Genomic DNA, 26731 nt, shown 5'->3' on the forward strand with positions numbered 1-26731 from the left:
AGAATGGTTACAGCACAGAAAGAGGCCATTCAGCCCATCAAGCCTGTGCCGTCTCTCTGCAAGAGCACTTCAGCTAGTCCCATTCCCCCGCCCTTTCACCGTAGCTCTGCAAATTTTTTTCCTTCAGATAATTATCCAATTCCCTTTTGAAAGCCATGATTGAATCTGCCTCCACCACTTTTCCAGGCAGTGCATTCCAGATCATAACCACTCGCTGCATAAAAACGTTTTTCCTCATGTCGCCTTTGGTTCTTCTGCCAATCCCCTTAAATCTGTGTCCTCTGGTTCTTGACCCTTCTGCCAATGGGAACAGTGTCTCTCTATCTACTCTGTCGACCCCTCATGATATTGAACATCCCTATCAAATCTCCTCTCAACCTTCTCTGCTCTAAGGAGAACAACCCCAGCATCTCCAGTCTATCCACATAGCTGAAGTTCCTAATTCCTGGAACCATTCTTGTAAATCTTTTCCGCACCCTCTCTAAGGTTTTCACATCCTAAAGTGCGATGCCCAGAATTGGACACAATACTCCAGTTGAGGCTGTGTTTTATAAAGGTTCATCATAACTTCCTTGTATAATCACCCCTTGTGTGTGATAGTAAAAAACCTTTGCCCAGTGTTGAGGCCGAGGTAGAAACGTGTTTACATAGTTGAAATCCATATCACTCTACTTTGTAGCATAGTAAGGAAGTGCATCCATTAAGGCACATTCTCATAGGGCTGTATATCTTTCTCTTTGGCAAATAGTTTAGAACAGCATTCTGCTTTTTATTAAAGTCATGTCATTTTTAAGCAAAATAAGCATTTGAAACAGCTGAATATTTATTTGAATTTTATAGAAAATTAGAATATTACTGCTGCATTTGCTTGGGGTTCACCTGTTGTTTTAGAGGTTTTTTTTACATCTATTTAAATATATATTACTGATACTGAGCACACTGTTTTCTGTTCCATATATAATCTAATGTATATTATGTGCTGTAAAAGTTTTTATAGCAGCATAGCTTAAAAGCAACACTTTGCTGAGTGCTGTTGTGTTTTGCTACAATAGGGAGGATAATTATTGATGGAATAGACATTTCCAAACTGCCGCTAAGCACTTTACGATCCAGGCTTTCCATCATTCTTCAAGACCCCGTGTTATTCAGCGGTTCAATACGGTGAGTATTGACCATCAGGTCATTTTGACCTACTGTCAGTAATTCTGCAAAGGTCTTTACACAGGTTATGTGTGAGTCAGCCCCTGAGGCATGTCCTTCTGGAGCAGTTACTTTGGGCTAGATTTTCGGGGAGCCGTCAGGTGGGGTCTCAGGCGTGTGGGGGGGGGAAAATCCCGAATTTGGGGGTCCCGACACCATCCCGTCCAAAACCCCGCCCCACGTAAGTTTCAGGGGCGGCGGGTACCCGCCCCGCACTGGGACATGCCGAAACCAGGCAGGAAGGGATTAGTGCCAATTAACTGCCTGTTAACAGGTAGTTAACAGGCAGTTTTTAGCCTAATCCCTATTTTGAGGGGTTTCGTGTGGGTTTCCCGACGGCTCCAAACCACGCCAGCTGGAGCCGTCGGGTTGAAGGAGTTGGAGGGGTCGCGATGTCGGCGCTCAGGTGAGTGATGGGGGCATGAGTGCAAAGGTAAGTGTGTCTAAAGTGTGTAAATAACTTTTATTTACCTGTACTTACCTTAGAAGCCTTTCTTCCTGTAGCTGTCGGGAGCACATCACTCAGCCGGAACTGAAAGTGGAACGGCTGCGATCTGTCAAAAGTGACAGCCTTCAGCTTTGAGTAAAATTTTGGAGTCCATTATTAAGGAGACAGTAACAGGACATTTGGATAATCATAATTTAATAGGACAAAGTCAGCATGGTTTTATGAAGGGGAAGTCATGTTTGACAAATTGGCTGGAGTTCTTTGAGGAAGTAACATATAATTGTGGATAAAGGGGAACCAGTGGACGTAGTGTATTTAGACTTCCAAAAGGCATTTGACAAGGTGCCACACAGAAGATTATTGCTTAAGATAAAAAATCACGGGATTGGGGGTAATATTCTGGCATGGATAGAGGATTGGCTATCTAACAGAAGGCAGAGAGTTGGGATAAATGGTTCATTCTCAGACTGGCAATCAGTAACTAGTGGTGTTCCGCAGGGGTCAGTGCTGGGTCCCCAACTCTTTACAATCTATATTAACGATTTGGAGGAGGGGACCGAGTGTAACATATCAAAGTTTGCAGATGATACTAAGATGGGAGGGAAAGTAGTGAGTGAGGAGGACATAAAAAACCTGCAAGGGGACATAGACAGGCCAAGTAAGTAGGCAGAGACTTGGCAGATGGAATACAATACTGGAAAGTGTGAGGTTATGCACTTTGGCAGGAAAAATCGTAGAGCAAGTTATTATCTTAATGGCAAGAAACTGGAAAGTACTGAAGTACAAAGGGATCTGGGGGTCCTGGTGCACGAAACTCAAAAGGTTAGTATGCAGGTGCAGCAAGTGATTAAGAAGGCCAATGGAATGTTGGCTTTCATTGCTAGGGGGATAGAATATAAAAATAGGGGGGTATTGCTTCAGTTGTACAAGGTATTGGTGAGACCGCACCTGGAATACTGCGTACAGTTTTGGTGTCCATACTTAAGAAAGGACATACTTGCTCTCGAGTCAGTACAAAGAAGGTTCACTCGGTTAATCCCGGGGATGAGGGGATGGACATATGAGGAGAGGTTGAGTAGATTGGGACTCTACTCATTGGAGTTCAGAAGAATGAGAGGCGATCTTATTGAAACATATAAGATTGTGAAGGGGTTGGATCGGGTGGGTGCGGGGAGGATGTTCCCGATGATGGGTGAAACTAGAACTAGGGGGCATAGTCTTAGAATAAGGGGCTGCTCTTTCAAAACTGAGATGAGGAGGAACTACTTCACTCAGAAGATGGTAGGTCCATGGAATATGCTGCCCCAAAAAGCTGTAGAAGCTACATCATTACATAAATTTAAAACAGAAATAGACAGTTTCCTAGAAGTAAAGGGAATTAAGGGTTACGGGGAGCGGGCAGGAATTTGGACATGAGTCTAGGTTCGGATCGGTCATGGCCCTGTGGGTAGCGGAGCGGGCCCAGGGGCCGTGTAGCCTGATCCTGCTCCTATTTCGTGTGTCTAATTCTGTTAGATTCAGGAGATGGTTCTGTGATAGTGGATTGGCGGTTAGGATCAGATCAGCCATGATCTTATTGAATGGCGGAGCAGGCTCGAGGGGCCGATTGGCCTACTCCTGCTCCTATTTCTTATGTTCTTATGATCGCATTAAATGGCGGAGCAGGCTCGAGGGGCCAAATGGCCTACTCCTGCTCCTACCTTCTATGTTTCTATCATGTTGGGACGGCATCAATCAACAGATACCTACCGCAGCCAATATGAGTCAGACTCCGCCTTCAGTCAATATACACGCTACCAACACAAACTGGGGTGAGGTGGAAAAGGAGAGAGTCAACAGGAGCTAAGTGTGGGGAAGGAGATTGCCACCATGAACTGGTGAAGGGGGGTGGAGGAGAGTGTCAACAAAAACTGGTGGAGGGTGAAAAGGAGAGTGCAGCATAAACTAGGGGGTGGGGGGAACATGGACCTGGGGTTGGATAGGAAAGAGGAGTGCCAGCTTGAACTGAGGAGGTAATGAGAAGAATGCCAGGTTGAATTGAGTGGAGAAGAAGAGGAAAGCACCAGCAGTAATTACAAGGGTTGGAGGGAGGGATAGTGCTTCTGTGAATTGAATAGGGATTTAGATGGGGTAAAGTGTCTCTGTAAACTAGGTACAGAGGGAATAACATGCCTCTGTGTACTGGGAAGGGATGGGGGGTGCGGGAGAGTGGGGTTGGAGACAGAAAAGCCACGATTTTAACTTGGATTGGGAATCAGGCAAGCCGGGGTCAAGACGGACAGCAGACTGCTTTGAGTCCTGAAGAAATGCTGCTCTAGCCCCAACTCTTCTTCCCGCTAGGTTCACCTGGTGGGAAAGCTGCAACAATTTCCCTGCTCAGGCCACTGCTTGAACTAGTACACTAATGATGTCATCACAGCCCAATCTGCATATTTAAAGATGGACTCCAGCGATCCATAGGGAAAAGGCTCAAGGACACCCTCAACAGTATTGGGATCCAGCTGCAGAAACCAATTTTCTGGCTGACCTGCTTTTTGCTAATTGGGATGACCTGGAAATAGATCTGTCATTTTTTAGAATAAGAGGCTTTTCTTGCAGGGCCTGAGACAATAGTGGTAGATCTTGATGGTCTGTTGATCATAGCACAGATCATTTATAATATGTGGGCAGAGAAACAACAGTAATTCTGGTGACTACCTTACTGGCTGAGGAAGATGTGGTTCTGATCACTTCTTCTGGCCCTCACTATCAATTAACCCATCTGGATCAAACACTGAATATCTTCAAATAGGATGATGGTTACATTTGCAATGCATTCCTGCATTGGCATTTATTTTTCTGACCCTGGTATTTGTAATTTCAAACCCTAAAGTGCTCTTTTTCAGCTCAAAGGTCTGTATATAAGTCTCTGTGTTAGCAAGGAAAGAACAGATTTAACGTCTGCTAACAACATTGGAATTTGTCTTTACTTCTACTGTTGAAAAGTTCTTTTTTGACCGTATCTTAGGGTTCATTAGGGTTCATAGTAATCCAAGATTGAATGGATAGGAAATAACTTTATTAAGGTTCAAAATAACTTTTCTTAAAACAGCTTATCTTAGGTTACAAATTACATTTTGTAAATGCCCAGCTTGTAGTCTGGATGAACCTGGTCTCCTGATTGCAGTGTTGTCAAATATTGATAGTTTCATTTCAGTTTGATTGTTTATAAACAGACCAGAGTAAGTGAACATCAATAAATGCTTATTAAATTCCATTGCAAGCTCATTGACCAGCAAGTCTAGAAGTGACAGGTTGGCAGATTGTTGACCAGTATTTTGCAAGACAAGAATCAGAAGAACTTTTTGCAAAGTTGCATTCTGAATCCGAGTTTCTTTTCATAGATTTAATTTGGATCCAGAGAAAAAATGCACAGACAGCGTGTTGTGGGAGTCCCTGGAGATCGCTCAGCTCAAACATGTGGTGAAAGCATTACCAGGAGGCTTAGGTAACATAAGCAGTGAAATAACATGCAACAGAAGCACAGGGAAGCCACTAACAAAATGAGTGCTTTCATGACGGCTAATCCTCAACTATGTTTGAGAATAAATTCATTCTATGTGCTCTCCTTTGTTTCTGTACGGATATTGCTTGATCAACACATTTTTCATGATATGTTTCAATTCATTGTACATAAACTTTCCAATAATGCATAAATTTGGTTTTAAAATAAGGTTTCACATAAAATAAAAACATATGGCAATTAATTTCAAAATAGCAGGATTAAACCTATCTATAGAGTCGAATTTTGTATGTCTGAGTACCTTTTATTTATGTTTTTATTTTGTTTTATTCAGCCTCTCTCAAAAGCTTGGCCTTTCAAAACACATGGGGCTAGAAATTGATTATAGCCCAGGAATGGGCGGTGTCACTAGAAAAGTTGGAGAATTAGCACCAGGCGCTAATGATTTAGACTGCATGCAAAATTCGTGCTCACTGCTCAAATAAATGATTGGAGTCCTAAATCAAGTCTTAAAGCCCAAGCTCATTGGTGTTAAACTCAAAGGGTGGACCAATATCAGGTGCAGTCTAATCACAAGTCATGATTGCCACAGGCTTTTTTTTAGTACTTAAAGGGGGAGGTTCATTGATGCTGCAGAACCTCATTCTCAACGTTGCTGGCTGCGCAGCTGCCGCAGCAAGCAGCAAGAATACAAGGAGAAGAAGCCAGAGGACTGAAGCAGCTGTAGTCATGGCAGATCCAGGGAGAGAGCCCACAGATTCTGCGATCAAGCAATGGAGGCGTTGGTGTTTGCTGTGGAGATGGAGGACGGTGCTCTACCCGGCAAGTGGCAGGAGTCCCTCGCCACAGGTCCTCCGCACCATGTGGAGGGAGGTAGCACAGCGCGTCTCGGGCAGCATTGTGGTCCCCAGGACACACACACAGTGCAGGAAGAAATTTAACAACCTCACTCGGGTGGTCAGGGTGAGTGAATGCTTCAACAAATGCTACATATCACTGTCTGAGCCATAGTCTTCACACACTGCCCAAAGCACCACACCCCTAGCACGCACCCACCAACAATCTCTACCTACCAACACTCACACCCACATCTCACGCCTTACACACAATGACGGCTATTCAACTATGGCAGGCACATCACCCAAACACATTGCACCACACTCACTCACACACTTTCCTTTCTCTTGCAGGCCAAGGTGGCTCACAACAGGGGGGAAGCAGGAGCGCACAGGCGGGGGACAAGCCGACACCCAACCATTGTCTGTGCTGCAGATCATTGGGCACCAGGTGGTGGGTGCCGTGGCCACCGGCGACATTGACCCCCTTGTGGACAACAGTATGTTCATCCCTACTCCTTCTCACATCCCACTTCCCCCTCACTCCACAAGTGTTTCGCACTTTCCAGCTAATCATGCTGTATGCATGCATTTCTCCCTTCCTGCCCCCCTCCCCTCACCTTAACCCGACTCTTGTGCCTTTATGCTTTCAGATAATCAGCAAGCACCTGAGCAGGCTGTCCCTGAGGGCACCATAGAGAGCAAGGAAGAACACACTGCGTCACTGCATGTCTCGCCCGCAGGTACCAGCTCAGATACTGGCACTATGCATTCTTTAGAGGCTCGTATACTGGCAGGATCTGCACAGGGTGAGGCACCGGAGACAAGTGGGCTGCAGCAAGGCCAGAGGGGAAGGGTATCTCGGGGGCCAGCTCCCCAGAGGGTGAGTTCACGCACAAGTTCTGCTGCACAGGACTCAGATGAGGACCTCGATGGGGAGGCATTTAGCAGAAGGTTGATGTTGGAGATGATGGGTGCAATGGCAAGGGTGCCTGAGAGCCTCTCGGCAATGATGAGGAGCATGGAGGAGTCCGCCTTCAACATTGCACAAGGCTCTGCGCACACCCTGGAGCCCATCATTTCCAGTCTGCAAAAGATGGTAGACTCCCAGAGAGACCGTGGCAACCCAGACCTGATGCCGCGTGTGATGGGCAATCTGGCAGCTTCCATTGCAGCACAGGCGGAAGCGACGCAACATTTTAGTGCTGTAATGCAGCCTATGCTTTGTGGCATCCAATCTCAGACTACTCTCATGCAGTCTCAGCTTGATGTCATGCAATCTCTGACTGCTGTCATCGTGGCTGGGTCGACCACCGTCGACCGGGGCTTTCATGATGATGCAGCAGGCCAACAATCTGTGCTCCAACAGATTGCTAGGGATGCTGAGTTGCTGCTTCGGGGGAGTGGCAGTGGGTCAGTGGAGCAGCAACCTGCTGTCCTCTCTCAGAATGACAGCATTCCTGCTTCCACCACTGCTACTCAACCATTGCCCTTGTCGCTGCCTGTCATCTAGCCAGCCCAGACTGCTGCCGCCCATGCTGAGGTGGTGCAGTCTACAGCCGGGCCTTCCAGGCCCAGTGCTGGTCGAGGGCATCCTGCAAGGCCATCTGAAGTCTCCTGCACGGACACTCAGCAGCCTTCCACCAGCCATGCTGCAGCCACTGGGCCAACACTTCGTAGGAGCACTAGAGTAGGCAAAGGAACAGTAACGAGAGGCACTAAGGGATTGCTCAAGAGTGAATGGTTAATATTTTTGTTGTAAATATGTGTTCACTGATTTTTTATAAATTAATTAATTCAGTTTGAATTCTTTTGTGGTGCATCTCATTTCAGCTTTGCGCTGTGATATGGCCTGCGACTGGGATGGAATGATGGGGATGTGATGAGCAATGGGGATCTGGGGTTTAATTCATTCGAATTGCAGTCTGATGAGGCGATCACAGACCGTCCTTTCCAATTGAGTGGCTGCCTCCTTCCTCACTCCTGTTCTTCCTCCACCTCATTTTCCTCTTCCTCCGCCTCCTCCTCTCCCTCTTCCTCCTCCTGAAGTGGTCCCACGATCCCTGGTGGCAAGGGCTAGGTCCTCATGATGGCCAAGTTGCGGAGCATGCAGCAGACCACTACAAAATGGGACACCCGCTCAGCTGAGTACTGGAGGGCTCCTCCCAAGTGGTCAAGGCAGCGGAACCGTTACTTCATCAGGCCGATAGTCTGCTCGATGATGTTCCTGGTGGCAGCATGGCTCTCATTATATGAGTGCTGGGCAGGAGTGTTGGGGTTGCGGAGGGGAATCATGAGCCAGGTGGAGAGTGGATAGCCCTGGTCTCCGAGTAGCCAGCCGCGAGCTTGATGTGGTGGCTGGAAGTGTGCTGGCACACTGGTCTGGCACAGGATGAAGGTATCGTGACTGCTGCCAGGATAGCGGGCATTGACCGTGAGGATTCGCTGTCTGTGGTCGCACACCAACTGCACATTAAGTGAGTGGTAGCCTTTGTGGTTACGGAAGACCTCAGGATTGTTATGCGGTGCTCGCAAAGCCACGTGGGTGCAGTCAATGACGCCCTGCACCATGGGGAATCCCACTATCCTGGCAAAGCCACATGCACGCTCATCCTGCTTCTCTCTGGTGATGGGGAAGGAAATGTAGTCCCTTCTACTCCTGCAGAGAGCCTCTGTGACCTCCCGGATGCATCGATGGACAGCAAACTGCGAGATGTTAGCTATGTCTCCTGTTGCAGACTGGAAGGATCCACTGGCGAAGAAATTGAGGGTGACGGTGACCCTGACTGCCAAAGAGAGCCATGGTCGCCCTGATCTGAGGCTGGAGGTCTGGTTGCAGGAGGTGGCAGAGTTCTGTGACCACCTCCTTGCTGAAGCAGAGCCTTCTAATGAACTTCTCCTCGCTTAATTGGAGGTAGGAGAAGTGCTTTCGGAATACCCTCGGAGGGTAAGGCCTTCTGTTGAGAGCCCTGATGGTCCTCCTCCTCCCACTGGCCACATGTTCCAGTCTTTCTCGCTGCCTCTTCTCCCTCCACTGTAGATCCCGGAGGGCCAGGTTGACTGCCAGTACTGTGCCCATTAATGTAACCAAGTGTAGCAGTTTGATTTTTTTAAAGAATAAATGTAGCTACTTTTTAGTTGCTACAACACTCCTGATACAAAAGAACCTTTAAATTACTGAATGAAACTGTTGGACTATGTGAAACTGACAAGAAACCACTGAAACTCCACTATCCTGACAGCTGCGACTCATTATTGATGCTCCATTTAAATAACATCCCTGGAGCCGGCTTCCTGTTGCTTCATGCCAGCTCTCCCTGACGCTATTTACTCCAGACGCTAAGGTAGGTGGCGACAATTAATTTTGCAGATCAGGCAGTCAGTGAGTGTTGCACACTCACTGACGCCACGATCCACCTGGCGTTCAGGCTCCCAGCGATAACTGTTACCGGCGGCACTGCAGGGGGGGGCGGGATTTGGCATGCGGCCCTGGATTCGCTTCACCCCGGCGATAATGCTCTAGCGCCCCATTAGCGCCATCTGCTGCCGCTAATGGGAGGTGCTAAGGTACTGAATTTTTCCCCCATGATGTTTTGGTCTGGGCCTTAAGTTTATATTTTTGATGTAGAGCTATCGTGTTGTTAGCTTCAAGTCTAAGTGTATGAACAATTATCCACCTTTATGTGTGTTTGAGGAAAAGATAGGAGTGTGAGGGAAAGACAGAGTGTATGTGAGGGAGCAAATGTGTGTTTAAAAGAGATAGGGCACATAAGAGATTTTGTGGGGGACAGGGAGTGTGTGAGAGAAACAGACAGTATGTGTGAGAGAGAGACAATGGAGTGAAATTAGTCTTGGCAGGTAGTGCAAAATGGGCAATAGTGAATTGTCAACCCGTTTTGCAGTCTGCCTGATTTTCTTTTCCATTGAAGTCAATCGAAAAGTAAAGTGGCTGGAGCGTAAAATGAGCTGCCGATTCACTATTGTCCATTTTGCGCCACCAGCCAAGACAAATTTCACCTCCATTAAGTCAGAGACTGAATCGGAGGTTAGAACAGTAATTACAAATTTGTTTTTCCAAATGATTTCAAAACCAGCTGCAGCATGTTTTGACAAGATAAAGCTATTTAAGTTTTTATTTTTAGCTCAGAGCAAGGGAGAGGTTGCAGAGTGAATGCTTGGCAGCATGAGAGGGGGAGGCTAAATGGTTACTGCACCTGTTTTTTTAAATTTATGAGAATTCAAAAATGGCAAAGGTTCACAGAACAGATTTTTTATGCAGTTATGTTACCTTTTGTTTATTTGTCTACTTTCAGTGGCTAAGGAAAAAAAAATCTTTTAGCAACCAATCAAAAACACTTGCTTCACTGTCTCCGAGCAGAAATCTTACAGACTTCTTTAATTCAAAATGTACACTCCTCCCATTTCTACTCCCAGGTACCCTACTTTGGAAGAGCATAAACCAAGGAACCTCTGCTTCCTCCTGACCCCTGATTTTCCATTCCCTCTCAGGCTGGGTCTCTACACCCCTCTCCCACTTTGTTCCTCACTTCTATCACCTCCCAAATAGCCTCTCCTGTCTGATTGCAGTACCTAGCTCCAACCTGGTACGTGTTGGTGTGTATCTTAGCTTCTGAAAAAGATAATGGATTAAATCTGAGTCCATAGGTAAATGAACATAAATAATGATTAAGGCTATTGATTTATGGTTTTCAGAGGGAAACAGATAGAATCATGGCATTTGATTTCCAAAACTCTGGTAAAATTCCAGAATGCCATATAATAATGCAATTTGGTTTATTCAGTCACCCTTGATAATAATACATTGTGTGTTACATGGCATTACACAATGTTATGAGATGGCATATCCTCCAATTCACTAAGAGCCAAGTGCTCCACTAATCCGTGTAAAAAATGTTAAGAGCATCTGTTACATTTCAGGTATTACACTTCAAAGTATCAAAAGTAAATATAAAAAAAACATTTATTTCATGCCGAGGTGAATGACAGGTTAATCTCAGTTAGTGACGGAAGCTTGCAGATTTACCTACAGCCAGAAGTTTACAAGTATTTGGCAATCCACAAATTTCCCTCACTTAACAGTAAATAACTCATAATTGACCTCGGAGCCTATTTATACCTCCTCTCCACAGGGTGTGGCCACAAAGGAACTGGACAGATTAGTAGGTAAAGATTACATTAACGCTGCAGACTCCAGATTACCTGTGATAAATACAATAGAGATCAGCTTGTGGTTATAAAATATCACACCCAATAAATTCCGTGCAGTGAAACTTCACTGGGAGCTTATAGTGTAAATGAGATATATGGGGGGAGAATTTTAACCCCAAAAACGGATGGGTTTGGGTCGGGTGGGAAGTAAAAATGTAAAACATCTCAAAACCCAACCCAACCAACCTCAAACCCGCTCATGTCCAGTTTTAACAGAGGCAGGACAGGGTGGTGGGGAGACCAACCCACTCCCAGGAGGCAGGTCACTCATTTAAATATTTTAATGAGGCTGCATGCCTCAGATTTCTTCCCTGTTCCAGCTGTAACGCTGGCTGGCTGGGTTTCCCAGGCCACAGGAAACCCGGCAGATGAAGCGAGGTGAGGACTGCTGCATGGAACAGGTAAGTGCTTTTCCAGCACTACTTGTGGACCAGGAGGAGCAGGAGCCCACTAAGCAAACCTGTTAACGTCCCCAGCGATCGGACCTCCTCCCCCCCCCCCCCCACCCCCATGCCCCTGCAATCCGATGCCCTCCATAGCCCACCATCTCCTCCCGCCCACCTCCCCATGTCCTCCACAGATCCCCCGGTGATGATCTCTCCTCACTCTCCAGCCCCTTCCATGATCTTCTCCCCTGATCTCTCTGGCCCCTTCCATGATCTTCGCCCCTCCACCTCAATCTCTCCAGGCTCCCCCCCCCCCCCCCTTTCCGTTAAATTCAGCAGGACCTGAGGGAAACGCGTTTTTCCGGGTTTCCTGAGCATAAAACTGCCCCCCCCCCCCCCACAACCCCTGGGGGGCTGTGGTGTGGGAAGTACATCATAAAAATACAATCAAGAAGAGCTCACCACTTAAGTCATACAGGCCAGGGAGCTCTCTGGTTTAACTGTTGGTCTTTGTTGAGAATCATTGAATCTTAGAATCATAGAATGGTTACAGCACAGAAGGAGGCCATTTGGCCCATCGAGCCCATGCCAGCTCTCTGCAAGAGCACTTCAGCTAGTCCCACTCCCCCGCCCTTTCCCCGTAGCCCTGCAAAAAATTTTCCTTCAGGTACTCATCCAATTCCCTTTTGAAAGCTACAATTGAATCTGCCTCCACCACCCATTCAGGCAGTGAATTCCAGATCCTAACCACTCGCTGCGTAAAATAGTTTTTCCTCATGTCGCCTTTGGTTCTTCTGCCAATCACCTTAAATCTGTATCCTATGGTTCTCAACCCTTCCACCAATGTGAACAGTTTCTCTCTATCTACTCTGTCTAGACCTCTCGTGATTTTGAACACCTCTATCAAATCTCCTCTCGACCTTCTCTGCTCTAAGGAGAACTCCAGCTTCTCCAGTCTATCCACATAACTGAAGTCCCTCAACCCTGGCACCATTCTTGTAAATCTTTTCTGCCCCCTCACTAAGGCCTTCACATCCTTCCTAAAGTGTGGTGCCCAGAATTGGACACAATACTCCATTTGAGGCTGAACCAATGTTTTATAAAGGTTCATCATAACTTCCTTTCTTTTGTATTCTGTGCCTCTATTTATGAAGCCCAGGACCCCGTATGCTTTTTTAACCACTTTCTCAACCTGCCCTGGCACCTTCAACAATTTGTGCACATATACCCCCAGGTCTCTCTGTTCATGCACCCCCTTTAGAATTGTGCCCTTTAGTTTATATTGCCTCTCCTCATTCTTCCTACCAAAATGTATCACTTCACACTTCTCTGCATTAAATTTCATCTGCCACATGTCCGCCCATTCCACCAGCCTGTGTATGTCTTCTTGAAGTCTATCACTATCCTCCTCACTGTTCACTATACGTCCAAGTTTTGTGTCATCTGCGAATCTTGAAATTGTGCCCTGTATACCCAAGTCCAAGTCATTAACATATATGAAGAAAAGCAGTAGTCCTAGTACCGACCCCTGGGGAACACCACTGTCTACATTCCTCCATTCCAAAAAACAACCGTTCACCACTACTCTCTCTTTCCTGTCACTTAGCCAATTTCGTATCCATGCTGCCACTGTCCCTTTTATTCCATGGGCTTCAACTTTGCTGGCAAGCCTATTATGTGGCACTTTACCAAGCACATTTTGGAAGTCCATATACACCACATCAACTGCATTGCCCTCATCAACCCCCTCTGTTACCTTATCAAAAAACTCAATCAAGTTAGTTAAACACAATTTGCCTTTAACAAATCCGTGCTGGCTTTCCTTAATTAATCCATACTTGTCCAAGTGACTGTTAATTTTGTCCTGGATTATCATTTCTAAAAGCTTCCCCACTATCGAAATTAAACTGACTGGCCTGTAGTTGCTGGGTTTATCCTTACTCCCTTTTTTGAACAAGGGTGTAACATTTGCAATTCTTCGGTTCTCTGGCACCAGCCCTGTATCCAAGGAAGATTGGAAGATTATGGCCCGTACGTCTGCAATTTCCACCTTTACTTCCCTCAGCATCCTAGGATGCATCCCATCTGGTCCTGGTGACTTAGCTACTTTAAGTACAGCCAGCCTTTCTACCTCCTCCTCATCAATTTTTATCCCATCCAGTATCTCAACTACCTCCTCTTTCACTATGACTTTGGCAGCATCTTCTTCCTTGGTAAAGACAGATGCAAAGTATTCATATTTAGTACCTCAGCCATGCCCTCTGCCTCCATGTGTAGGTCTCCATTTTGGTCCCTCATGTGCCCCACCCATCCTCTTACTACCCATTTACTATTTATATGCCTATAGAAGATTTTTAGATTCCCTTTTATAGCTGCCAATCTACTTTCATACTCTCTCTTTGCCCCTCTTATTTCCTTTTTCTATATTCAGCCTGGTTCTCACTTGTATTCTCAACCCGGGCCAGATCCATTCTCAGCCCACTGAAATTGGCCTTCCTCCAATTAAGTATTTTTACTCTCGATTGCTCCCTGTCCTTTTCCACAGCTAGTCTAAACCTTATGATATTGTGATCACTGTTCCCTAAATGTTCCCCTACTGACACTTGCTCTACTTGACCTACCTCATTCCCAGAACCAGATCCAGCAATGCCTCCTTCCTCGTTGGAGCCGGAAATGTACTGATCAAGAAAGTTCTCCTGAACACACTTTAGAAATTCTTCCCCCTCTCTGCCCTTTGCAATATTACTATCCCAGTCTATATTAGGATAGTTGAAGTCCCCCATTATCACTACTCTAAAATTCTTGCACCTCTCTGTAATTTCCCTGCACAGTTGCTCCTCTATATCCCTCCCAATAGTTGGTGAGTGAGCTGATCTCTGCTGAGGCAGACATGTGGGTGGTATATTGGCTTCTAATTGCAGGAGTTCTGCTCCTGGCAGCCATCCATTAACCACTGTTGGAAATTGCAAATGTGCAGACATCAGATGAGAACAGGACAAACTTAGCTGTGATATCAGATCTGGTCAAAGTCTACTCATACTGTCTAGGCTCACACTTGAAGAACAGCCATATGGGCCTGGTATCAGCGAATTGCAGGTATGCATGGAAGCATTTGTAAGTATGAGTCAGCAACTGTGATGTTAGTAACCATAAGAGGCATTAACTCAGCAATCAAACCGCTCAACAGCCATTTTAGTAAACACATCATGGTGTGTGCTACTCTGCGCCATATGAAAGAGATAAGTCTGAGGTCTGATTCCTGGTGTGTGCTGTTAGTTAGTCCTAACAAGGGGTGCAACACTAATAGGATCACTACAGTCGGTTTCTGTGTCGTCAGATTAAGAAGTAGAGAGAAAACCCATCCAAGGTCCTTGCAACTAACTGCCAAGCAGCTATGCCTACGGGAAGTGCCCGTGTCTGGACATCAAGTGAAGAAAGGATCATGATTCACTATGATGAATACTAAGTAAAAATGTTATCATGTTTGCTATTGAGAATCAAGGAGAAAGGCAAAGAACAATGTGGGAGTACATTTTGTGCCAATGATGTTTCTAGGTGCTAAGGAATAAGGAATGAAATATTTGTCAATAAGATGCATTATTTTATTTTAATTGCAGCTTAATTGCAGTTTCTGAGGGGGAAATGTTTATCTTAAATCATGTGGCTTCATTTGAACAGACCCTTGGGGTGAAAATCCAGCAGTTCAGTGGAAAGGCTGCAAATTTTGCTGGGACACAGATCCTGGCCTTCCCCCAATAGGTTTTGTGTGGCCTTGCTGAGGACAGAGTATCTGCCTGCCTCAAAACAAGGCCAATGGCATAAGTGAGGGTGAGACTGAAGGTGGGGACTTCTAGACCAGGAGTTCCCACATCTTGGCCTGGCAAAGAACCTAGCACTTGCCCTCCAGCACCCAACCTTGGATCTTGACTGGAACCTTAGGTGACATTTTTCAGCCAGTATTCTGTGGCAGGTTCCTGAGATGCACCCCTAGTGGTGCAGGCATCTGCCTCCATTATTTGAATTAAATGATCTCCCCCTGACCCCAGACACTTTGGCACAATCAGCACAGGCAGGCACATTCCAACACTTAAGTCAGATTATTTGGTCCATTAAATTAATTTCAGTCCTGAAACATTAAACAAGGCAGCAATAAGTTGCAATATGTTTAGACAGCCTAGGGGGGAAAATTAACCACATCTTCCTTTTTCACACCATACTAAAAAAGTAAGAACCACTTGACCTCTTTGTATGGAATATGAAAGCTTACATATTAAAGTTTAGGCGAAAGTTACCTGTCATCTCAATGATCATTATGGTTCCTATTTTTTTTCACCTTTGAATGGTAGATGCTACAGTTACTGAAGGAGGAGAAAATTTTAGCTTGGGTCAACGTCAACTGTTTTGCTTGGCGAGAGCATTTGTGCGCAAGAGTAGCGTGCTGATCATGGATGAAGCCACAGCCTCGATAGACATGGCAACCGTAAGTACCAATGCCCAGCTTTCACTTACGGATATCTCACCTGTGTGGCATCACCCCAGGAATCTATGAAATGATTTTAGGAATCGTATTGTAAAGATATTTTAGGCCTGGAAATTCCAAAAGGTTCTCCCAATCTCCCACCATAATTTGGCGGGAAACCAACAATACCCCCAGCCAAATGGAGTAAAGAGGCCAGTTAGCTTAACATCTGTGGTAGGAAAATTTAGTCTCTTTAAGGATGAAATTACCACATATCTAGATAAAGAGAAAATAGTTAAATGTAGACAGTACGGATTTCAAAAGGGACATTTGTTCTTGACAAACCTCAGAATTCTTGAGATAACGGGCATGGTTGGTGGGACAATTGCAGTTGATGTACTGTTTATGGACTTTAGGAGTGCCTCTGACAACGTACCACATAGGAGGTTATTAGAGAAGATTAAAGGGTATGGAATTAAGGGGAGATTAAAAATTAGTTAGAAGAGAGAAAAGGGCAGAGTAGGAGTCGAGGGCAATTTTTCAGTGGTTGGAAGTGGGTAATGGCGTCCCACAAGTTTGAGTTCTGGAGCCACTTCTGTTACTGTCTTTATCAATTATTTGGATATAGGCCTAGAGGGAGTGGTGTTGAAATTTGTAGATTACAAAATAAGAAGTATAGTTAATTCTTTAGATGATGAAAGGAAGCTGCAAAAGAATAATGATAAGATGGGGGAGTGAACTAAAAAGTGACAGGTGGACTTCAATGTCAGTAAGTGTGAGGTGATATATTTTGGTAAAATAGGTAACAGTAGAAATTATACTCAATGAAAGTATGCTCGGTACTGTGGAAGAGCACAGGTTCACAGGACATTAAAGGCAGCTCCTAAGCTTGATAAGGCTGTGAAAAAAACTAATGAAATTCTAGGTTTTATCTCAAGAGATATAGGCCTAGAAATTCACTATGGCCCCGCCAGCTGGCTAGCGCCCAAAAGTTAGCGCTGGGCGCGGAGCCATTTGGGACCGTCAGATATTCACTTTTTGCGCCCCAAGTCGGAACCGGGCACTATTCCAGGGTGTGCCCGCCCCCGCTTGGGGCGCTGAAACTGAATTTCAGCGCTCTAGGCGCCGCTGCGCCACCTGCTGCGGAGCGGCAGGCTGCGGTACTGCAGGCCTCCTCCTTCTCTTAAGGGGGAGGTGCCTGCAACGGGGAGATCGCCGCTGGATAGTGCCGGCAAATGAGCCCGGCACCACGGAGAAGTGCCGGGTTCGCGGAAAGCAGCCGGCAATGCCGCGGGGGGGGGGGGTGGAGGAGGCCGGGGAAGGAGGTACGGGCAGGCGGCCGCCGAAAAAGCGGCCGGCCGCACCTCCACCTTAAAGCGCCCCACTAAGGCTACAGTACGGCCCCGTTTTCTGATCGCTGTTTGCGGCCGCTGCGGAAGAGGCGGCCGCAACTAAATATGGGGATTGGGCCGGTATCAGGGCGGAACCGGGGCACTGCGCACACCGATGACATCATTGGTGCCGGCGCAGCGCTAACGGCTACCGCCGCCATTACCGCTGCGCTGAATATCAGCGCAAACTCCTGTATTGGCGCAGAAGCCCTCTTTAGGCGGTAACTGGCCGCAAAGCTGGCGGCGCCTTACTGAATTTCTAGGCCATAGAATATAAAAGCCAAGAGGTAATGATGAGCCAATATAAAATCTTAATAAAACCTTAAGAGTACTGTGTGCAGTTTTGGGCTCCACACAATGGGAAGGATATTGAGGATTTAGAAGAGGTACAATATTGGATGTGGTCAATGTTGTCTGCAGATTATATTCCAGCAACTCAGTGATGAAGCATAGCTTGCAAAGACAATTGTCTTCAGATATTTCCAGGTAGATGAGCATGGATCAGTATACATAGCTGCATGGACAAGGATAGGTACATACAGTTCACCTCCGACACAAACAAATCTGCTTCACATCCCTCCTTTAATCTTCTTCTTCCACCTCCACCACCAAAAAGTTTAACCACAGAGGAACATCCATTGTAATTCCTATATTCAAAATTTATATTGTAGCAATCCCAAATACAGCTTCAAATATTCACATACAGGAAGGCCATAGCATTACTGGTCTTTATCACCCTTTTTATGTGTGCGAGCTGAGCACACAATATATTCCCAGTGAGAAGATTAATTCCATGATGACTTATTTCATTGCATTACCATGAAATTTAAATGACACCCTCCCACATTTTTTCTGCATTTCCGAATACCAATTTCACCCCCAATGTGACCAACACTAAGATACAAAATTAATGTAGAAGTAAATGCCAGTCAGTACAGTTGGCATGAACAGATGAGGCAGGAGGGTAAACACCTGTACCAGACTGAAGATGGAGAGATTGGCATATGAAGAATCTTAACAGTCCGCACCACAACCTGGGACTGAATTTCCTGTCAGTGTGACCACCTTCTTGCTCCTCACTTGTCCCACAAGCACTTCCACAGCTGTTTCAGAAAATTGGGGGTGCATGGATGATATCATGACGCACGCTGCCTCAGTAATACGCTCTCCATTGAACGCCTTTGAAAAGTGCATTTCCCCTTTAAGGGCAGCAGGCTGGCTTTAAGTGGTGGGAGGCCTGCTCGATTTCACACCCTCCCTCCCAAAGGACAAGCCACCTATAAGAAGACATTTAGTGCTAGCAGCTCACCTTTTATATTTAAATGGAGTCCAACCACAAAAACTGATCATATCGCCCATCGACATCACTGAGAGCGCGGAACAAATCACCCCCTATACATGTACCTCCCCACTGATGCTCTATGGTGCCTAAACAGCCCAGGAACATTTATTTAAAACCTGGACACATCTGATATAGTATTATTTCCGTGGAGAAGATGGGTGGGTATAGTTTGATTCATTGTTAGGGATTGAGTTCATTTTTGTGCCGTGTTGTATTATTTACCATGTGAAATGTGCATCTAGCTAAGACTTCGGTGGTATTTTTCACTGCAAATGTAACATCGGAGGAAAGTGGTTTCCCTTTGCATCAACGCCAATACGTTGTGGTATAAATCTGGAGTCAAACCTTGACCTGAAGCAAAGTGAGCTATCCTTCTCCAGAGGGTCTCACCTAACTTAGACTGGAGTCAGGTTGGGTATAAAAGCAGCCGTAGAAAGCAAGGATGAAATAGCAGTTACCAGTTGGATAATGTAATGCACAGTAAAAAAAAACTATAATGAAGGGAAGAGGGGTGCTGTAGTTATTAGTATGTAGAATTTGTTGGAAAAGGAACTAATACTGATTGTTGTTCCTGTTGTAGGAAAATATTTTACAGAAAGTTGTGATGACGGCCTTTGCGGATCGGACAGTGGTGACGATAGCTGTAAGTATTACCTTTTTATTGGTTTCACATTAGCTAAGACTTTGGTCACAGGGTTTCAGATTCTTGGGTGCCATTGATTGTAGATGAAGCAGGAGTTTGCAGGGCAGTATTTTCAATAGAAAGAAGTATTATCAGGGAATTTGAATTGCACAAGACATTGAATTGTTCACTGTTTTGTACACTGATTTGAGTAGAATTTTTAAAAATTCATTCTTGGGATGTGGGCATCAGTGACAAGGCTGATATATTTTGCCCATTCGTAATTGCCTTGAGAAGGTGTGGAGCCGCATTCTTGAACCATTGGTAGTGGTTTGATACAACTGCCATTTCAGAAGGCAATTACGAGTCAACCACGCTGGTGTGGGACTGAAGTCACATATAGGCCAGACCGGGTAAGGACATTAGTGAACCAGTTGGGTTAATCTGACAGCTTCATGGTCACTTTTACTGATTTTTTTTTTAATAAACTGAATTCAAAATTCTCAAACCATGGTGGGGTGGGGGCGGGGGGAGGTGAAATTTGAACTCACCTTCTATGGATTGTTAGTCCAGGCCTCTGGATTACTCATGCAGTAACATAATCACTACACTACCATACCCAGAACATAAAAATAAATTGTATTAGTGCATTGAGCTCGGCAGTCAGGTACAGTAATGGGGGGTGAGAGAAGTGCTGGATTTGTTTTAATTAATGGGGTCTGTAGCCAAATTTCCATGGTGGAAACCAGACATTGTGACAGTTCAAATGGAGCAGGGGATTTACCCACTACTTTCCCGTCCCAATCTGGTCAAATGCAATTTTAAATTACAGGAGGCAAGGACTCCCGCCCCAAGCCGAAGTGGTCCTTTTTAAATATGCAGATCAGGTTCCAATTACTTTATCGGAGCCTGATCTGCTATTTTAACCCAACTCCTGAGAGGGGGAGCAGTGGTAGCTTCCCTGCCAGCAACAGCAGCTAGAGCCAGAAGAGGCCCAGTAAGGTAAGTTTTAAAAATATTTTTACAGGTTTCCTTGTGGGCCAGGAAGAGCCAGGAGTGCTCCTGCAGGCCCTACAAGAAAACCATGGGCCTCTGTTGCTCTGGATAGGATTGGAGTTTGGTTCTTTATTTACAAGGGGTTTAAGATTTGATTATGCTGCAATGAATACTGATGTTGGTGTTTCACTGTACAGAGAAATTATATCAGGTGCAAATAGGAGTTGGATCACGAGGCAGGTCTGGCATAGAGATTCAGGATAACACATGATTGGAAGGTTTGGAAATACTGCTATGATCTAACTGAACAGCAGAATAGGCGCGAGGGGTTGAATGGCCTACTCTTGTTCCTTTGTGCCTGTGTGACAGGAGTGTTTCAGTAACTGTTTGCGATTTTTTGGCTTGTAAAGGTGACTGTTTGTTGAAATGGAGTTTGATGATTGGAAAAGGAAAACCAATGACAAATGTAAAAAATGGGGTAAATTAAATTTGGAATGGCACAGAACTCTGACTTGGTTTTTTATGATGGTGACCGTGGGAGGGGGCAGTTCAATCCATGCAAATGGCAACAATGTATTGTAAGCTATTAAGGCAGTAGATATAATGGAAGCTTTGTTATGACTTGGCTAATCTAAGGATTGTGTGAACCTGTGTGAAAGATTTATTTACCCTTTTTTTTTGTAGCCCCGGGTTGCGCTAATTCTGGATGCGGATCAGATTATAGTCCTGTCAGAGGGCACAATAACAGAAAACGATTCTGTATCCAATTTACTGAGCAAGAACAGCATATTTGCCTATTTAGTGAAGTCCAATAAGTAGAGACGGTCGCAAAGATGGCCTGCTGGGTTTGTATGGGAATGGCGTGTTACCCCTCACACAAATAGAGGAATATTCTGCTTTCACACTAACACAGGCTGTGTTTTATTTTTCAGCATTGAGTGGTTAACCAAGTTTCATACTTTTCAAGGTACCCTGATTTGCAATGAATCATGCTAATATGTGTTTCTGTTTTCCAGCATCGGGTGCATACCATTTTGAATGCAGACTTGGTGATTGTGATGAAAAGAGGAATTATCCTGGAATACGACACTCCCAGCATACTCTTGGAACAAAGGGATGGAATCTTTGCCTCTTTTGTGCGGGCAGATAAATGATACATAGCAATAGTTGCATTCTGGAGTTGCTTTTGTTATTTCATTTGATCTGTAAATAAAATTGGCACATTTCTTACGGTTGTGTTGAATGGGCTAAGTTGTCCGCCGCCACATCAATATGTTAAAAGTCACACCATACTTCAAACAGAGTTGATGGCCTAGTCATACTTTTGCACAATTTAAATACAATAATTCACACCTAAACTCTACATTAACACAAAAACAAAAATAACATTCAATATTACCGTCACTTAAAAGGCCTCCCATAATGTTTCAAATCCACATTATTCTACTATATACCTAATGTACATAACTGACACTTAACACACTGTATAAATGGACACAACCATAATTCCCAATTCAGGTCAGCAAAAGAAAACTTTTCCAAATTCTACAGTATCTACTCTGTAGACATTCCATCTCACGATACATCAGAAACATACAAGTCATTCATTCCATACACAAAACTATAAACTTCTCAAATACATAAACTAACAATTACATATACAGTCACAAAACAGTTTTAATCTGCTATCTCTGTTCAAAATTACAAAGTACTGTTGGCTACTTCCATACAAACATAGTCTTGGTAACAAATAATCTTCACTTCACCTGTGATACATTTCTACACAGCAATAAAGAATATAATTCTCATACTTTCTTCAGAAACACTGTAGTTCCACCTGATTTTTAACTCTGAAACCACCTAATTTCATCATCTGTGCCATTTATGTTACTCAGGCAGAATACACAAAACACAAATTTCCACCATTGCTGCCAGAAAAAAATGGTAAGCTAAATAATTTTCTCAATCCATACTCAGGCAGGTAATCCCTCGGAACCGAGGATGACTTGCTTCCACATTAAAAATGAGTTCGCAGCTGACTGATGAGTCTAATGCGGGACCTACAGTCTCTGTCACAGGTGGGGCAGACAGTGGTTGAAGGGGCGGGTGGGTGGGGTGCTTGGGTTGACATGAGCTCCTTGCGCTTGGCTTTCACTTGCTCCAGGCGAAGAGACTCGAGGGGCTCGATTTTCCAAGCCCCGAGGAAGTGGGTTTGGAGGCGGGAGTGGTGGGAAAATAGCAGAATCGGGGAGCAGGAACCCATCTAGTTCCCATGCCAATGTCCCAGGAGGCAGGTACCCGACCCGTGCTGGGAGCCGCCTCCCCGAGGCGGGAAAGGGATTCGTGCCAATTAACTGCCAGTTAACAGGCAGTTTTTTGCCTAATTCCTATTTTTAGCCCTGAAGTGTGGACTGTCCGACAGCTCCGAACCACGCCAAATTAGCGAGGCGGACCGTCGGTCTGCAGGGGTCGAGATGTCCATTGTGCAGGTGAGTGATGGGTGCATGTGTGCAGAGGGAAGTATGTGAGTTAAGTGTAAAGTGTTTTAATAATTTTTACTTACCTTTACTTTCTCCTGCAGGCTTCCTTCCTTCAGTTCTTGGGAGTCCCTCAGCTCACCAGCACAGAAAGCAGAATGGCCGCTGAACAGTCAAAAGCTGCAGCCTCTGCTTTCTGGTCTGGAGAGATCTCTAACTGAGTCTGAGTAGAAGGACTCAAGTTAGAAGACAGATTGTCAGAGTTTGACAGCTTCACAATAGCTCTTGACAGATGAAATGTCAATCGTTGACATCACCAGTAACCAGGTGTCCCTTAATTGGCCTGCTGAGCCTGCTGGGCGGGCTTAACAAGGTCAATCAAGGGAAAATAGCGTGGGTTGGCCACAAGTCAATGGAGGCGGGACTACAACCCAAAAAGTGGGTGTCCCGCCTCCAAAAGCTCCCCATTGACAAAATCAAGCCTGAGGTGTTCGGCGCCTTCCCAGATGCTTCTCCTCCACTTTGTGCGGTCTTGGGCCAGGGATTCCCAGGTGTCGGTGGGGATGTTACATTTTTTCAAGGAGGCTTTGAGGGTGTCCTTGAAGCATTTCCTCTGCCCACCTGGGGCTCACTTGCCATGCCGGAGCTCCGAGTAAGCGCTTGTTTCTGAAGTCTCGTATTGGGCATGCGGACAATATGACCCGTCCATCGGAGCTGATCGAGCATGGTCAAAGCTTCGATGCTGGGGATGTTGGCTTGAGCAAGAACACTGACATTGGTGCACCTATCCTGCCAATGGATTTGCAGGATCATGTGGAGGCAACGTTGGTGGTACCTCTCCAGTGCTTTGAGGTGCCTGCTGTACATGGTCCATGTCTCTGAGGCATACAGCAGGGCGGGTATCACTGCTGCTCTGTAGACCATGAGCTTAGTGCCGGGTTTGAGGTCCTGGTCTTCAAACACGCTCTTCCTCAGGCGACTGAAGACTGCACTGGCACACTGAAGGCGGTGTTGGACTTCATCGTCGACGTCTGCCCTTGTTGACAGTAGGCTCCCGAGGTATGGAAAGTGGTCCACGTTGTCCAAGGCCTTGTCATGGATTTTGATAATCGGGGGGCAGTACTGTGTGGCGGGGGCAGGTTGGTAGAGGACCTTCGTCTTATGGATGTTTAGTGTAAGGCCCATGCTCTTGTACGCTTCGGTGAAGGTGTTGACGATGGTTTGGAGTTCGACCTCCGAGCGAGCGCAGACGCAAGCGTCGTCCGCATACTGTAATTCGACGACAGAAGATGGGACGACCTTGGATCTGGACTGGAGGCGACAGAGGTTGAACAGTTTCCCGTTTGTTCTGTAAATTAGCTCCACTCCAGTGGGGAGCTTACTGAGGGTGAGATAGAGCAATCCATACTACAACGGTCAACATTTACCACGTTACAAATGCTACACAAAACCCCCCACAAACTAAGTGCATTACCATACCTAAACTAAATATATTGGCCGGAAACGGGAGGGAAATTTGAAATAACTTGGAGCGGCTCGGGAACCCGTTGTCATCCCGCCCCCACGCGCCATTCCCTTTGGCATGTTTGCCAGCGTAGCAGCGACCCGAATGGCAGAGACGCCCAAGCTAATTCAAATGATTATTAGAGAATTGTCAGACACTTCAGAGTCTTTTTAACCCTACCCTTCAAATTTCCCTGGATCACCACAGAAATCATGCAGTGCGAAAACCTGAGGCAGAAGTTCGGTGGCCATTGATCCAGCTCATTAGTGCACAGCATGGAAAGCACAATAAATACTTCAGCCTGACACCTGGTTACTTGGCTAAGGCAGATGCTGTTGCTAACTGCATTGTCAACACAGATTTAGCTTTCTAGAAGTTGCAAGTCTTTTCAGCAAAGTCGGGATCCAGTGTCACCTCATTGGTACCACCTATCACACCATTGAGATTGCTTCTGTCATCTCTACTTGACCTGCCAGCTATTACATAAGCATAGGTGCCATTTATACTGTCTCACCTTGGGTTCTCAGAATCAGACCTCTGAGCCCCAACACCGGCAACATCAGGCACACCAGCAGCACCAACAACATCAACCTTCTCACCAACCTGATACTGCACAGGACAGAGGGCATCAGCGTAGGGGTGCACCGCTTTGGAGGCGATACCCCCAACACAGGATATACAGGTAGAGGATGAGCTTCCTCAACATGACTGCGCAGCAGTGCCAAAGGAGGCTCAGGCTATCGCACCAGGCCATCGCAGACATTTGCAGATTGCTGGAGCAAGACCTTCAGCCCAGAAGAGCAGGTGGCTGTCAGTCACCAGTGCCCTCAACTTCTTCACCTCAGGCTCTTTCCAGGGATCTGCAGCAGATATTTGTGGCATCTCGCAGTCGGCCACCCACAGATGCCCTGTTTGACAAGTCAGCCAATTATATCAACTTTGTCACTGATGAAGCGAGTGGTACTGAGCACGCGCTCGGCTTTGCTGCTCTGGCTGGCTTCCCACAGGTGCAGGGCGTCATTGACTGCACGCGTGGCCATCAGGGTGCCCCATCATATCCCAGGAGTCTATGACAACCGCAAGGGCTTCCACTCCCTCAATGTGCAACTCGTCTCCCCGGGGATCTTAGCTACAAGGACAGGTTGGAGAAGCTGGATTTGTTTTCATTAGAGCAAAGGAGGTTGAGGGGTGATTTGATAGAGGTGTACAAGATTATGATGGGTTTGGATAAGCTAGACAGGAAAGGCTGTTCCCACTAGTTGATGGTACAAGGACTAGGGGACACAGATTTAAGGTTTTGGGCAAGAGATACAGGGGGGATGTGAGGAAAAACTTTTACACGCAGCGAGTGGTAAGGATCTGGAACTTGCTGCCGATGGAAGTGGCGGAAACGGAGACACTCAATGTTTTCAAGGGGAGACTGGATAGGCACTTGAGGGAAATAAACTTGCAGGGCTACGGGGATAGAGCGGGGAATGGGACTCACTGGATTGCTCTGCAGAGAGCCGGCATGGACTCGATGGGCCGAATGGCCTCTTTCTGTGCCGTTATGACTCTAACTCAATGACAGGAAGATCATCATGCATGTGTGCGCCAAATTCCCTATCAGCTGCCATGACTCTTTCGTCCTGCACCAGTCCACCCTCCCTCAGCTCTTCGCATCTCCAAACAGCCTTTCCGGCTGGCTGCTTGGAAACGTGGCTCATGACACCCTTGAGGAGGCCATGTACTGAGGCCAAGGAGAGATCTAATGAAAGCCCTATTTCCACCAGATGTGTCATAGCACAGACAATAGGCATGCTGAAAATGCATTTCAGATGCTTTCTCTGGAGGAGCCCTTCAGTACACACCAGCTAGGGTCTTCAGAATCGTCGTGGTCTGCTATGCTCTGCACAACATAGCGCAGCAGTGAGGATTAGCGCTGCATGAGGAGCAAGGCTCTGAGTGCACAGCCTCTTCAGAGGAGGAGGAAGAGCATCAGCTGGAAGACGAGGAGAAGGAGCAGCAGGATGGACCTGTGGTCCAGATGCCAACAGCACCCGAGCACATTGTGGCCCGGGAGGCCAGGGATGGCCTCATCATGGCCAGATTTAATTAACTTCAGGCATTACACCATTACTGCCATATGCTGTGCCAAGCTCCCCACACCTCACAGCAACACCATAAAGCATCCCTACAATGGCCAGGCCATTCCTTTCACACTGACCACCATTGCTGGAGGTAACGTTATGTCTCACCATTCACTCCAACTCAATAAGCAACTTCCAAAGTTGCAGACACAATTGGCATAACCGGAAAGTAGTGAAAATAAGAATTTTTATCTGTGACATCAGATTAAC

General features: G+C 46.0%; 1 protein-coding gene across 6 annotated transcripts in view; it reads left to right on the forward strand.

The window, feature by feature from the left end:
- Positions 1–21641, forward strand: part of abcc8 (ATP-binding cassette, sub-family C (CFTR/MRP), member 8) — a 581396-nt gene extending 559755 nt beyond the window's left edge. For 4 of the 6 annotated variants that reach the window (XM_086007822.1, XM_086007825.1, XM_086007826.1 and 1 more), the window contains 5 exons: positions 1053–1161; positions 5032–5135; positions 15948–16081; positions 19374–19436; positions 21428–21641. In XM_086007822.1, coding sequence (XP_085863948.1) covers positions 1053–1161; positions 5032–5135; positions 15948–16081; positions 19374–19436; positions 21428–21565 — 548 coding nt within the window. In that variant the 3' untranslated portion in view covers positions 21566–21641. Of the gene's footprint in view, positions 1–1052; positions 1162–5031; positions 5136–15947; positions 16082–19373; positions 19437–21095; positions 21261–21427 lie in introns of all 6 variants that reach the window. The other 2 variants (XM_086007823.1, XM_086007824.1) reach the window with 2 other exon arrangements.
- Positions 21642–26731: the final 5090 nt, after the last annotated feature.

The sequence above is a fragment of the Somniosus microcephalus genome, chromosome 15 (assembly GCF_052327205.1).
Source record: "Somniosus microcephalus isolate GS21.2 chromosome 15, FLI_Smic_1.0, whole genome shotgun sequence".
In the NCBI taxonomy this organism is placed as follows: domain Eukaryota; kingdom Metazoa; phylum Chordata; class Chondrichthyes; order Squaliformes; family Somniosidae; genus Somniosus; species Somniosus microcephalus.